Source organism: Octopus bimaculoides, chromosome 3, assembly GCF_001194135.2.
Source record: "Octopus bimaculoides isolate UCB-OBI-ISO-001 chromosome 3, ASM119413v2, whole genome shotgun sequence".
Classification (NCBI taxonomy): Eukaryota; Metazoa; Mollusca; class Cephalopoda; order Octopoda; family Octopodidae; genus Octopus; species Octopus bimaculoides.
The window spans coordinates 11,096,571-11,112,208 of record NC_068983.1 but is presented as its reverse complement, the minus strand read 5'-3'; the positions used below and the strand labels follow the sequence as shown (position 1 = coordinate 11,112,208).

The window sequence follows — 15,638 nt, the reverse complement described above, 5'->3', positions numbered from 1 at the left end:
ATCTTACAACAGAGGCAGGAGGAGTCCGTTTGACTCTGTCAATGGATAAATCTTATGACAGAGGCAGGAGGAGTCTGTTTGACTCTGTCAATGGACAAATCTTACAACAGAGGCAGGAGGAGTCAGTTTGAGCTCTGTCAATGGACAAATCTTACAGCAGAGGCAGGAGGAGTCTGTTTATGGATGGCTTGCAATGCTTGAGTTCAAATCTTCTAGAGACGACCTATCTCTACCCCTTCAAGCAGACTTGTTTTGTGTGAAGATGAAAAACTTTAGTGTTGTACTGAAAACACAAGGTACAGTTTATCCACCCATCCAGTCATCTCTTGGACGACACATCAGAAACAAATACCACTCTGCACATGTGTCTCTCAAAGATGCCAAATGACAAAAGATGTCAATTTGAACATGTGCTCCTTTAGATGTCATCTACAATTGTGTGTTTGTGTGTATGTATGTCTGTGTGTGGAGAGAGAGAGAGAGAGAGAGAGAGTGAGAAAGAGAACTGGAGGGAATGAAAGAGAAAGGGAATCAGAAGTGACATTTTTTTTTGTTTTTCACTCAAGTAAACCACTCACAAAACACAAAAATGTTTCCTTCCATAACTGCATTCATATATTCAAGTATTGAAGGTATTCCAAGAGCAAAAGAGAGAAACTGAGAAGAAAGGAGAGGGAGACATATATGAGAGAAAGAGAGATCGCTTGCATAGATATATATACAATATTGCTACATTTCTGTAGTTGGTAAATGTATTTGTGTGTATATGTGTGTATATATATATATATATATATATATATGCCTACACATATAGATGCACACGCACAATTTCACACATAAAATTGTTCTTTATAATAGTCAACAATGCATTTCAGTTCACAAGCAGACGGATGGACGTACAGGCAGCAACTCAACTCGAGACTATGTTGAGACAAGCGGCGTCTGCTGCTGCTGCTGCTGTGCTGCTGTCTGTGATGACGGCTGTGATGACGGCTGTGATTGCAGCTGCAAGGGTGAAGACGACCGTGATGAGTTACAGTGGTTCTCCTGCTCGGCTTTGATTCGATGCCAGGTGTCTCCGAGTGCTTTTGCAAAATGGTCGTCCACCGATTCAATCAATACATCAGTCTTAGACTTCAAATTCGTCCACGTGCTATTCCCTAGTGATCTTGCAAAGTGGTCATCGACAGATGCTGTGAAAGTAAGAGGAAAGAAAAAAACGTTTAGGAAACAGAGTTAGCAGCAGAGTTTTTGTTTAATAAAATAAAGTAATGTATGTTTTATTACTCCCTGACTTTATGTACAGGAGGCAAGTGAAATCGAAATCGAGTTAAATTGGACACTAAACTCAGCTTGTGAAGACTTATTGGGGCAAGTGAAAGCGAATTTGTGACGGCACCTGTGCCCAGCATCGCCTTTCTGGCACTTGTGCCCGCGGCATGTCTAAGGACTTTCGAGCAAGATCGTTACCAGTGCTCCTCGACTGGCTCTTATGCGGGTGACACATAAAATACACCATTTTGAGCGTGGCTGTTGCCAGTACCGCCTAACTGGCCTTCGTAGGATTTTCGAGCGAGATCGTTGCCAGTGCCCCTGGACTGGCTCTTGTGCAGGTGGCACATAAAATACACCATCTTGAGCGTGGCCGTTGCCAGTACCGCCTGACTGGCCCTCGTGCCGGTGGCATGTAAAAGCACCCACTACACTCTCTGAGTGGTTGGCACTAGGAAGGGCATCCAGCCGTAGAAACTCTGCCAAATCAGATTGGAGCCTGCTGTAGCCATCTGGTTTCACCAGTCCTCAGTCAAATCGTCCAACCCATGCTAGCATGGAGAGCGGACGTTAAACGACGACGACGAAGACGATGATGATGATGATGATGATGTGTTATTTACATGCAATCTAAACATCTTATGTGGTTAAGCCAAAAAGGAAGAACCTGTATCAGAAGGGGGCAATCTTTTTGAAGCAGGTCACATGAGATATGGCTCTTCATTAAGTGGGCCAGCCAAACTACTAAAAAGAAAAAAAAAAATCTAAAGGTAATTTTTTGTTAGGTATGCCATTCAGAAGATCCCGTGGGCTGTAGGTTATCCATGATTGATCTATGCTGTTGTTTAATTGCTAGAAATAGCAGCAAAATCTACAAACTATGCCTTCCCTTCGTGCAAAACAGAAGGGTACACTGAATAATGTAGAAGTAGATACTTCTAAAATGACAGGATGGTCATGGCCAATGAAGAGCTAAACAAAACAATAACCTCATATTAGACATTGTAGAGCAGGAACAATCAGTCACTGAAAAATAAATTTACAAGTAGGCGTAGGAGTGGCTGTGTGGTAAGTAGCTTGCTTACCAACCACATGGTTCTGGGTTCAGTCCCACTGCGTGGCATCTTGGGCAAGTGTGTTCTACTATGGCCTTAGGCCAACCAAAGCCTTGTGAATGGATTTGGTAGACGGAAACTGAAAGAAGCCCGTTGTATATATATGTATGTGTGTGTTTGTGTGTCTGTGTTTGTCCCCCCAACATCGCTTGACAACCGATGCTGGTGTGTTTACGTCCTCGTAACTTAGCGGTTCGGCAAAAGAGCGCAATAGAATAAGTACTAGGCTTCCAAAGAATAAGTCCTGGGGTCGATTTGCTCGACTAAAGGCGGTGCTCCAGCATGGCCACAGTCAAATGACTGAAACAATTAAAAGAGTAAAAGAGAGTAAGTGCTACATAAGCTGGCAGTACTCTGTTGAAATAAGGTGACCAGGAGGAATTTTGGATTTCTATGAAGAATTGCAACAACTTTTTACCTAAATGAAATAATAGCATAAAAATAAAGTCAATGAATTTTGAATAAATTTTTAAATACCAGAAGTGTTACAACTTTTAAACTTGAAATGATAAAAATAAAAAGGAAAGCCAGTTTCATTTTAAATTCAATGTGAAAGTCTGTTGACTCTCACAAATATCGAATCAGCAAAATTTAGAGAACTAGAAGTAATTCAACATTGTTACTTTATTTCAATTAACAATTTTGAAATTTTTCTCCATGCACTCTTGCTAAAAGATAGAATTTCAGCACATTCTAATGAATTTTCATAAGGAAATGAAAGATTAAATTAAAAAAAAAAGGTAATTAATAATAAGAAAACAATTAAAAATAATGCCAAAATAACTATTCTGGGAAACTAAGATAAAAGGTTCAAATTTGTGTGGTCAATTAACACTAGCTGTACAAGATCTACATGCATATCTTATGTTTGAATCACTTAAGTTACATCTAATTTTGGAAATGGTGAGAAACCTTCAAAATGGATACGTAATACACTTCATGTCTTACTTCTCATTTGCATTTATAGCCCTAAGTCAGCTCTGATTGAGCAGACTTAATAATCAAAGTTCCATTTGTTTTTACTCTCTTTTACTCTTTTACTTGCTTCAGTAATTTGACTGCGGCCATGCTGGAGCACTGCCTTCAGTCAAGCAAATCAATCCCAGGACTTATTCTTTGTAAGCCTAGTATTTATTCTATTGTCCCCGCTAAGTTATGGGGACATAAACACACCAGCATCAGTTGTCAAGCGATGTTGGGGGGGGGGGACAACACAGACACACAAACATATACACACACACATATATATATATACATATATACGACGGGCTTCTTTCAGTTTCCGTCTACCAAATCCACTCACAAGGCTTTGGTCGGCCCGAGGCTATAGTAGAAGACACTTGCCCAAGGTGCCACGCAGTGGGACTGAACCCAGAACTATGTGGTTGGTAAGCAAGCTACTTACCACACAGCCACTCCTATGCCTATATAGTAATTTTTTATACAATTCCTAATAATATTTAATTATAAAAAAAATATGATGGGACTTTTTGAAAATCAAATGGCTAGGGGGAGGGGGGAGCCAATAGAATAAAATAGGAATCAAAGGAGTCCATAGGCAAAGAGTGGTTGAGGTCCAGTGAGCTAGACCATACTCATTTCCTTTCAGTTAACAGTCGGACCATCTGCCTTTAATGCCTGAATAACACAATAATGCAGTAAGAATATTGAAAGAAAAGCAAAGTATTCTTTTGATACCTCAGCCAAAACGTGGAAAAAAAAGAAAAAGAGTGAAATTCTAATTGAAACTTACGGCTGTTTTCTTGTGTTGTCAATAGGACAAGCCGCTCACTACAGGTTCCAACAGGTTCGTTATCACTGCTGTTCACTGAAACAAAGTCATGCAACAATATTATAAAGATATCAGAAAGCACCAATGGCAGTGGAGAGTTTGTGAATGTATGAGGAACTAAGAGCAAAACTACTTATTGTACAGTGTTGAAAGCTGGCTGCCAACACTTTTTTCTGCAAAATAGGGGTAGCTTATCCTGTTCAGGCTATGTTATTAGCATTATCCTGCGTTTGAGAATTTAAAATCACTTCTTTAACTTTCTCAGACATCTCAACGCTTCTAAAAGCAAACTTTGTTTGTTTACGTTCATCGTAATTTGAATTTAACGTATGATAGCGTCTCATAAAGCGAGATTTCTATACATCTTAAATTTGCAGAAGAATTTGTGGTGAGGGCAGTTTAGCTTAATCGGCCTAGAGCACTGCGACGCGTAATCACGGAGGTGTGAGTTTGGGTCTCATAGCTGACCGCCAACACATTTTTCTGCAAAATAGGGGTAGCTTATCCTGTTCAGGCTATATTATTAGCATTATCCTGCGTTTGAGAATTTAAAAATCACTTCTTTAACTTAGTAATACATAAGCATATTGGTTGTGATGCCAACTTGCCTAACTGCAGACAATATGGTCAGGAGTTCAAATCTTACTATCAGAGCCACTGGGGGAGGCACATAAACACAAAAATCTTGTTGTTAGAGTTTGCGTAATAAATATACATCAGGTTCCACTCCTAACTTCATGGTTGAGTTGTTAGAAGGGTATCCAACCATTAAAAAAATGCTCCAACAAAAAACATTATGCTAAAACTATCACAGCAAGCATGGCTGTGTAGTTAAGAAGCTCACTTTGCAACCACGTGCTTTCAGGTCCAGTTCCACTGCGTCATTTTAGCCAAGTATTTTCTACAATAGCCCCAGACCGCCCAATAACTTGTGAGTGAATTTGGTAGGCAGAAACTCTGTGTGTGTGTGTGTGTGTGTGTGTGTGTACGTACATATACACATGTGCCAGTGGAATGTTAAAAGCACATCCGAGCGTGACCATTGCCAGGGCCATGGATTGGCTTCCATACTGGTGGCACGTGAAAAGCACCATTCGAGTGTGATTGTTGCCAGAGTTGCCCTACTGGCACATGTGCTGGTGGCACATGAAAAACAACATTTGAGTGTGGTCATTGCCAGTGCCGCCAGACTGGCTCCAGTGCAAGGTAGCACATAAAAAACACCTTTTGAGCGTGGTTGTTGCCAGAACCACCTGACTGGCCCTTGTGCCGGTGGCACGTAAAAGCACCCACTACACTCTCGGAGTGGTTGGCGTTAGGAAGGACATCCAGCTGTAGAAACTCTGCCAAATCAGATTGGAGCCTGGTGTAGCCATTCGGTTTCACTAGTCCTCAGTTAAATCGTCCAACCCATGCTAGCATGGAGAGCGGATGTTAAACGATGATGATGATGATGTTTAATGCAGTGAGTATTAAAAATCCAGTTAGAAATAATTATGTAATAAGAAAAATACAAACATTAGCTAATATTATTTTAATCACTTCAACATGTACAAAAGACAATTCTGGATATAGTTACATTATAACCTCTTCAGTGAAGGAATGACTTTATTATACTTAAGTAACGATGAGAGAATTACGAAGTAAATAAACTATTGAGGTTAATTACTCGGAGATGGTATACAGGGAAGTCTGAGTGGTTAAGAAGCTCACTTTGCAAATGTGAGGTTCTGGGTTCCATCTCACTGCATGGCATCTTGGGATGGGGGGGGGGGCACATGTCTTACCCATAGCCTCAGGTCTTTGTAAGTAGAATCAAGTACACAGAAACTGTAAGGAAGCTTGTTAGATGGAGTGTACCTATAATTCAAAGGGCCAGCCTTGTTATACTGTGTTGCTGAAAATTACATTAATGGGACATATGTCTGTGGAATACTCAACCACTTGGCATGCAAATTCAATGAGTAAGTTTATAAAGTTGATCAAACAACTGGATGTTTATATGTTGAAATAATCAAGAATGTCCATCAGTCCCCAGTTAAATCGTCCAACCCATGCTAACATGGAAAGCGGACATGATGATGATGATTGTACTGGGCAACAGAAGACACAAAACCAGTTATTGTCATAACCAAAAATACACTACTTGAATACATAAATGTGTAAGTGCTCGAAAATTTTTAGAGATTGCTTTTTTTTCAGACTTATGACAATTGATATATATATATATATATATATATTTACATAGATTTTTAAACCATTTCATTTGCTGTTATGTATGTTTTTCCAGGCTTACATGTGTAAGAGGAACGTTATAGAGGCACTGTTTGAAAGCCCCATACCTTTCCTATCATCAATTCTTACTTGTTTCTCGAGTAAGGGATCTCATTCTAAGCAACTTTGAAGGTGTCAAGTGAGTGGATAATTGATTGACCAGAGAACATCACCCACATGTTGGTGACTTTTCTAGAAACACGTGAGATGTTAAAACACACACACTGAAACAGAAGCACATGTGCACGTATACACACACACACACACATACATGAAATGATCCTTTTAGTTTCTGTCTATTAAATCCACTCACAAGGTTTTGGTCAGGCTGGAACGGGTAGAAGACACTTGCCCATGGTTCCATGCAGTGGGATTGAACTCAAAACCATGTAGTTGGGAAGCAAACTTTTTAACCACACAGCCATGCTTACACTCTTATATATATACATGCACGTATATATCTATAGATGTATACATACATAAAGTACATTACAAATATTACTGAAGTTCAGAGAGGAGCAAGGGCTTACCTGATGCCACAGAATCTGTAATCTTGGTTCTAGTCATGGGAACAGGAGATTGGCGGTTTAATTTCTTATAGTCCTTTCCTAAGGACCGACGAAAATGCTCCTCTGGATCACACATACCTGTAAAATGGTAACAAATACATTTCAGATTTTCTGTAATTGTAGGATCTCAAAAATGTTCTCAACAGTATATGAGACAGATGAGGCATTCACTAATAGAATGGTTAACCCGTTCTGTTGAAAAATTTGAAGAACTCAGACACCCAGCATATTCCAGATATTGAAAGCTTGGTAAGCTTCATACTTTTACGACTTCATTGGTTAACTGAATAGTAAAACCATATTTAGTTTTCATAAATAGATTATGTAACTTTGATAGAGCCATTTATTAACCCTTTACCTGTCCCTTTTCATGTTTCTCCCAAACATCCATGCTTGTTTTGAGTATTTTAGTTAACCCTTGTTTCATACATCATCATCATCATCGTTTAACGTCCGCTTTCCATGCTAGCATGGGTTGGACGATTTGACTGAGGACTGGCGAACCAGATGGCTACACCAGGCTCCAATCTGATTTGGCAGAGTTTCTACAGCTGGATGCCCTTCCTAACGCCAACCACTCAGAGAGTGTAGTGGGTGCTTTTATGTGCCACTGGCACTAAGGCCAGTCAGGTGGTACTGGCAACGGCCACGTTCAAAATGGTGTATCTTATGTGCCACCTACACAGGAGCCAGTCCGGCGGCACTGACAACGATCTTGCTCGAATGTCTTTACACGTGCCACCGGCACAAGTGCCAGGAAGGCGACGCTGGGCACAGGTGCCATCACGATTTCGTGCAAGTGGCTGAGCACTCCACAGACACGTGTACCTTTAACGTAGTTCTTGGGGTAATTCAGTGTGACACAGAGTGTGACAAGGTAGGCCCTTTGAAATACAAGTACAACAGAAACAGGAAGAAAGAGTGAGAGAAAGTTGTGGTGAAAGAGTACAGCAGGGTTCTCCACCATCCCCTGCCAGAGCCTCGTGGAACTTTAGGTGTTTTCGCTCAATAAACACTCACAACGCCCGGTCTGGGAATCGAAACCGCAATCCTATGACCGCGAGTCCGCTGCCCTAATCACTGGGCCATTGCGCCTCCACACTGGAGAGGTACTCCATTGCAAAAATGTCTTTCTTGAAGTAATATGCAAACATCTAATTTGACAACAACCAACCAGTTCATTTATGCAAACATGTAAAAATGCAAAACAGTCGGGGGAAAATATTCAGTCTTATTTTCAACTATGCTCGTAGCAGCCAATGTACTGCTATGCATTTTACATTTTAGGTAATACTTCTTAAGCCTGGTTCATTCTAGAGCCACCTTCATTTCTCTTAAAATAATAAATAAAATAAGATAAAATAATAAAAAAAATTCAGGTGTGAAGTGTAAAGACAAAACAGGAAAACAACAAGGAAGTGGATGAGTAAGTCTTGAAGCATGATATATAATTAGTGTAGCAAGGGTTAAAACAACATCTGACAAATTTTAACGAAGGTCTTTTGGATGCTGTTGGTAAGGTAGGTGGCAGTAAAGAAAGAAAGAAGGAAGGAAAGAAATTCCTGTAGTTTACAGTTTCTCAATACAAATTCTCAGGATAACCATTTCAGAGCGGTACTAAATACCAGTGAACATACATGGCATTCTTGATATAATGAGCTAAAGTATTCAGTTACGTTTTATATGGAAATATGCTCGCTTCAGAGAAGGAGAAAAACGGCAAAAACAACAAGATACCCTAAATGAAGAATTTATGCCATAACGATTGATGCTGAAAATACAGAATTTTTTTTTTTTTTGTCAGCTTACAGAAGTTAAGGCATTGGTAAGACAAGCAAGCACAGTTCTTAGATGAGTGACAATTTGAGCAATCCATCTGAAAACTAGTTAACCATAATAATTATATTACTCCAGACTGCCTCAGTTTGTCATTGACACCACCACCACTACCACTACCTAAACTCCAGCTCCAAATATCACCAAACACACTGCTTCAAATACACCCCTACATTCAGCTATGAACATGACTGACACTACATCTTTAAATACCAAACCTAATACTGAATAGTATTCCAGTTAACTTACAATTAGTCTCACCACTTCTACATGGTGTAGTTTTCTTTCACATTCATAACCACAACATTCTTCTCACATTTTACTAGTTTATGGAAGTACTAACTCATAAAATTTTGGATAATAATTTCTTCTGAGAGAGAAAAAAAAACAACACAGATATAACTATTTCAACACACATAAGTACAGGCGTGACTGTGTAGTTAGGAAATTTGCTTCCCAGCCATGACGCCTTGGGTTCAATCCAACTGTACTGCATCTTAGGTAAGTATCTTCTACAATAGCCTTGGGCCTTGTAAGTGGATTTGCTACATGGAAACTGAAAGAATCCTGTTGTGCGAGTGTGTATGTATTACGAAATGGAGAATGGGTAAGGTGTGTGTGAATATAATGAATGAAGAACAAATATGCTTGAGTTGTGGAAAGGTGGGGGAGAGTAGGAGATGACTGACAGCACAGAAAAGAGGGTGTGAAGAGCAGCAGAATGGTAAGTGATACAGTAAACAGGGAAAGAATGAGAGAGAGAGAGAGAGAGAGAGAGAGAGAGAGAGAGAGAGAGAGAGAGAGAGAGAGAGAGAGAGAGAGAGAGAGAGAGAGAGAGAGAGAGAGAAAGAAAGGCAGGTATAGTGTATGGGAGGGTGAGAAATGTACGATAATGGAGAAGGAGAGATAATTTAGTGGCTCAGAGAGGGGTCGTGATTTATGTAAAATGTGGGTGGAGAGAAGGGTATTCAGGATGAAGGATGGATATCAAGTGAAATGTTCTGGGTGGCAAGCAAATATTTAAATGTTCTTGGTGCAGGGAACCATCTGGCAGCATCTAAAGTTATAAAATAAATATTGCTGACCACTGGAAATAGTAAAAGTTTGGTAACCTAGTGCTAGAACAAAGATGATGCTGAGTCAAAGAAGGAGCCACTAAGTGGTTGATTGATTTATAGATGTAGCAGTCAAATCCTTCTCAAGAAGAAATTGTATCACAGCTAGGTTTCAAAGAGTCTAGTGATAGTTGGCAATGGCAGTAATCAATCTTTGATAGGAGCCGAAACTCTTGGTCTCTTGAGTCACTATGTAACTTTTGCTGGTAGTTATAGGATGCTGCACAAGCATTCAGCTCTGAATCTTATTGCAGAAACAACAGTAAACTAACGAAGGTGATTACACAACTCCTGTTCATTTAATACAGTTCTATATTTAAGAGACGAGGAATTATTTACATTATTTACATTTGACGGATATTTGTCCTCATCTTGTTTGTTAACACGTTTCAGCTGATATACCCTCCAGCCTTCATCAGGTGTCTTGGGGGAAATTTCGAACCTGGGTTCTCATTCCTAAGGTATTTTTTGATGTTGTTATTATTATTCAGGTCACTGCCTGGAATTGAACTCGGAATCTTGGGGTTAGTAGCCTGCGCTCTTAACCACTATGCCCACGGGCATATGGCATAGTGGTTAAGAGTGCGGGCTACTAACCCCAAGATTTCAAGTTTGATTCCAGGCAGCGACCTGAAAAATAATAATAACAATAACAATAATAATAATAATAATAATAATAATAACAATAATGATGATGATTATAACAACAACATCGAAAAATACCTTAGGAATGAGAACCCAGATTCGAAATTTCCCCAAGACACCTGATGAAGGCTGGAGGGTATATCAGCCGATACGTTGTGTTAACAACAAAACAAGATGAGGACAAATATCTGTCAAATGTAAATAATGTCCTGTTCATTTGTCATATATTAATTAATATTATGCTCTGTACCTGCCTAACACTTTACACTGAAGCAGAGATATATCAAGTTTTAACAACTGGTTATTAGTTTTGCTATGCTTAAATGAAATCATAAAATATGTATATATGCAAATTACCGCAAATAAAAATACTTTTCATGTAGAATGTACATATGGGTACATACTTAAACACACATGATATATATCTACACATTTACAAATTATCACAGTAATAGAAGTTAATATATAAGTACAAAAGTTGTATGTGCAGGCAGAAACAACTATATATGCCTTTGTGTGTGTACATACACACCTGGGTGTGTAAGTGTATTTACCTGGGCACTTGTGGAATGTTGCCAATTTCAGCATGATTTATAGACTGAAGAGCTCTTATATAGACAAATGTCTATACTCTTGAATTTATAACTGTTTCTCTGCCGCAGCTCTTTAATTATGTTGTATAGTGTATCATGATGAATAGCCATTTGTAACACAGAAAAAGTCTGTAAGCTTTTTGGCAAGCAGAGAAATGGATGAAGAACTGGCAGACACGAGTAGAAAGAAACGAGTGATGACACTAGATATCTAGATTAAAATTATATTTCTTTGAAATGCAAGTTGTAGCTGGTTGAGTCAGTGAAGTAAAATTGGTTGAAATTTTGCTGCTTGCCATATTTAGCAGTGAAGTGTCTATGACAACTATCAATAATTCAGTTCACCACTACCATCACCATCAATATTCTAATGTCCCCTTTTCCATGTTCAAATGGGTTTTGATGGAATTTTCTGAGGCTGATTTTCTACAGTAGGCTGCCCTTGCTGTTGCCAACCTTCACCTGTTTCCAAGTGAGGTAATATTTCTCTACAGTCAGACATGTTTCCAAGGAAGACTGGAAATGATGGACACCAGTTGTATGATGGTAACACTCACTTACAACTATCACAATGCTAAGACAAAGAGACACTAACACTCATACATACACACACACACACAAACAAACACACATCTATCTATTATAGGCGCAGGAGTGGCTGTGTGGTAAGTAGCTTGCTTACCAACCACATGGTTCTGGGTTCAATCCAACTGCGTGGCACCTTGGGCAAATGTCTTCTACGATAGCCTCGGGCTGACCAAAGCCTTGTGAGTGGATTTGGTAGACAGAGACTGAAAGAGGCCAGTCGTATATATATATATATATGTGTGTGTGTGTGTGTGTGTATGTGTTTGTGTGTCTGTGTTTGTCCCCACAACATCGCTTGACAACCAATACTGGTGTGTTTACGTCCCCGTAATTTAGCGGTTCGGCAAAAGAGCGCAATAGAATAAGTACTAGGCTTACAAAGAATAAGTCCTAGGGTCGATTTGATTCGACTAAAGGCGGTGCTCCAGCATGGCCGCAGTCAAATGACTGAAACAAGTAAAAGAGTATTTATTCACACACATACACACACACAATGGGCTTCTTTCAGTTTCCATCTACCAGATCCACTCACAAGTCTTTGGTTGACCTGAGGCCATAGCGGAAGATACTTGTCCAAGGTGCCACACAGTGGGACCAAACTAGGAACTATGTTGCTGGGAAGCAAACCTCTCAACTATACAGACACGTCTGTACCCTTAAAGAATTTGCTGTTGGCACTCCGTCGCTTACGACGTCGAGGGTTCCAGTTGATCAGATCAACGGAACAGCCTGCTCGTGAAATTAACATGCAAGTGGCTGAGCACTCCACAGACACATATAACCTTAACGTAGTTCTCGGGGATATTCAGCGTGACACAGTGTGACAAGGCTGACCCTTTGAGTTACAGGCACAACAGAAACAGGAAGTAAGAGTGAGAGAAAGTTGTGGTGGAAGAGTACAGCAGGGTTCGCCACCATCCCCAGCCGGAGCCTTGTGGAGCTTTAGGTGTTTTCGCTCAATAAACACTCACAATGCCCGGTCTGGGAATCAAAACCGCGACCCTATGACAGCGAGTTCGCTGCCCTAACCACTGGGCCATTGCGCCTCCACTTTTAAAGAATAAATGTAACAAAATAGAATAAAAAGGGAATTTTAATATTTTGATGTTAGATGTTGTATGCTTAAATGTACAATACATTGCATGTAACAATAGTAAGTTGTGAAATTTTGACTCACCTGATGTAAGTTCTCGACGGCTTGGACTATGTGGCTGTACAAAGGTAGTCATGTTCGTATATCTATTGGCGAAGGCACAAGTTATCACAGATGGACGCAACTGCTGCTGTTGGGTAGACAGTGCTGAGGAATTGGCAGGTGAAGGGATTGGAGAGGAGGAATTGTTGTTGTTGCTGTGGTGGTGGTGATGATAATGATGGCTGTTGGTGTTACTGTTGTTGTTGTTGTTGTTGTTATTATTAATACTATTGCTACTACTACTACTACCACCACCATTGTTGTTGTTGTTGTTGTTGTTGTTGTTGGAGACAGAGAGATTTAATGGAAGGTTTTCAGTATCCATATCGAGAGATTGAGAAAGACACTGTGAGACCATAGATGTTGACTGCTGCTGCTGATGGTGGTGTGATTGATGTGACTGATGGTATGGTTCAGCAATCATAACGACTTCACCATCACGGTTGAATTCAAAACTAGAAAATTGCCTGAAAAAAAAAGAAAAAATGTAAACAAAATAACCACAGAATTTGCTGGATATGATGTAAGATCTGGATGCTGTTATTATTAGAGGATGTGTATGTGTACAATAAGTTTGGACGAGTCCTCTAGGTTCTAGATTCATAGAGTATGTATATATGTGTATATATGTGTGTGTATGCGTATATATAAATAAATAAAACAAGGAAAGAATGGAGTTGGTGGCATCACATTTCTTCCAGGGTTTACAGCTGTTTCGACAACATGTAGATAGATAAATCATTTAACAAGTTGATAAACATGAATGAATGCAATGATTATATAACATTGATTATGAGTTCAAATTCTGCTGAGGTTGACCTTGCCTTGCATCTTTCTGGGTTCAGTGTAATCGAATAACACCCTATATATATATATATATATATATATATATAAAGTAGTTGCATGCTGTCAACTTAATATGACAGTCCCATGAAGGGAATAATACTACTGCTATTTAGTCCTAGGAAGCAGCACCGCTTCCTGTCAGCCGTGACACATTTCGTGTGTCCTTATGTTTACACAACCTGGGACCTTGAAGACTGTTGAAATGCAAGAAAGTATACTAGTTCTTTAAAATTTAATATTTCATTTATTCAATAAGACAATCAATACTTCATTTCATTTTACTGTATATATTATATATTCTAAATCCTACATTAATATTATAAGAATATAAATAAAACATAAAAAAACAGAGTTGGATCTCTTTTGAATAATATATTCCTCTATACACTATCATACAACCCCTACATACATGTACATATATATGCATATACTCACATGTTATTTGTATTATTATTATTATTATATATATATATATATATATATATATAGAGAGAGAGAGAGAGAGAGAGATATGAAGAAAACACAGATGTAACTATAGTTGTAACTGAGGTAGGTGAACAAGAATTACAAAGACATTCCTCTGTATGAATTTGTTACTAGTTCTAAATACTTGGTGCTAGTGTAGCACTAACTACAGCAGAACAACCGAATAGTGGCTGTATATAATAGCAAGCAGCTAGAGATTTTCTGGTCTCCTAATTTTAGGGTTACAACCATGTCTAGAGAGGATTTTTATTTACGTTTTTAGGACGGAAAATATATTCTATAAACAGGGGAGAAGTAACAGTTTGACTAACTATATAAGAGTGATCCATACGTCCATATTTTTAGCTCATTAAAAAGGGGCAATGGAGGAATCTTCTGGTTCCTTTTATCTAAATCTGTTTAGGGGTCTTTTAAGTGCAGTTGCTTTTCATATACAGGTTTGGTGGGTTAAATCATCCCTCTGACATTGCTATGAAGACTACTGTTATTAATAAAACAACCAGACAGTAAATATAGGAAAGGTTAAAATGACATTTGTAAGTTTGACTATATACACACACACACACACACACACACACACACACACACACACACACACATATATATGAAACACACAAAAGGTTAGAGTAACATTCAGATAAAGCCACAAGTATTGCACTAACTGAACCTAAGCAAAAAAGTGAAGAGTAATGGTGGTGTGAGACAGTTGTTTTTGGAAGAAAAGAGATATTTCAGTGAAAGAATGAAAGTCTCATGGTGATGAGGCTTGAGGTTTTGCATAAACAAAAGAAAGAGCTGAATAAATAATGCATGTGTAACATTCAATTACAGCAGGTATTTTAGTAGCCTGGGATTAAAATGCAAGCTAATACATAACTGATTCAGCAGTATTTATAGAACGAGAGAGGCCATACTGGTACAGCAGCGAACAAAGAATCAAATTACCTTAAGAACCAAGATCTAAACAGTGTCTAAAATAAGATGTCAGGATCCCCAAAGCAAAGAGAAAATAAATAAACAATCAAGTTTTAAGTTGTCTGCAAGCCAGCTGAGATTGAACCTTGTTCAACTTCCAGTTAAAATGGCAGCAATGAATCAGATACTCTCTTTTACTTGTTTCAATCATTTGACTGCGGCCATGCTGGAGCACCGCCTTTTTGTCGAGCAAATTGACCCCAGGATTTATTCTTTGGAAGCCTAGTACTTATTCATTCGGTCTCTTTTGCCGAACCACTAAGTTACGGGGACATAAATGCACCAACATCGGTTGTCAAGTGATGCTGGGGGGACATACACAGACACACAAACACAC

General features: G+C 39.0%; 1 protein-coding gene across 2 annotated transcripts in view; it reads right to left on the bottom strand.

The window, feature by feature from the left end:
* Positions 1–266: 266 nt before the first annotated feature.
* LOC106877486 (putative uncharacterized protein DDB_G0279653) overlaps positions 267–15,638 on the bottom strand; it is a 224,664-nt gene continuing 209,292 nt past the window's right edge. For both annotated transcript variants that reach the window (XM_052966014.1, XM_052966013.1), the window contains exons 3-6: positions 12,977–13,461; positions 6,984–7,100; positions 4,141–4,215; positions 267–1,193 (exon numbers count right to left, since the gene is read on the bottom strand). In XM_052966014.1, coding sequence (XP_052821974.1) covers positions 922–1,193; positions 4,141–4,215; positions 6,984–7,100; positions 12,977–13,461 — 949 coding nt within the window. In that variant the 3' untranslated portion in view covers positions 267–921. The remainder of the gene's footprint in view (positions 1,194–4,140; positions 4,216–6,983; positions 7,101–12,976; positions 13,462–15,638) is intronic.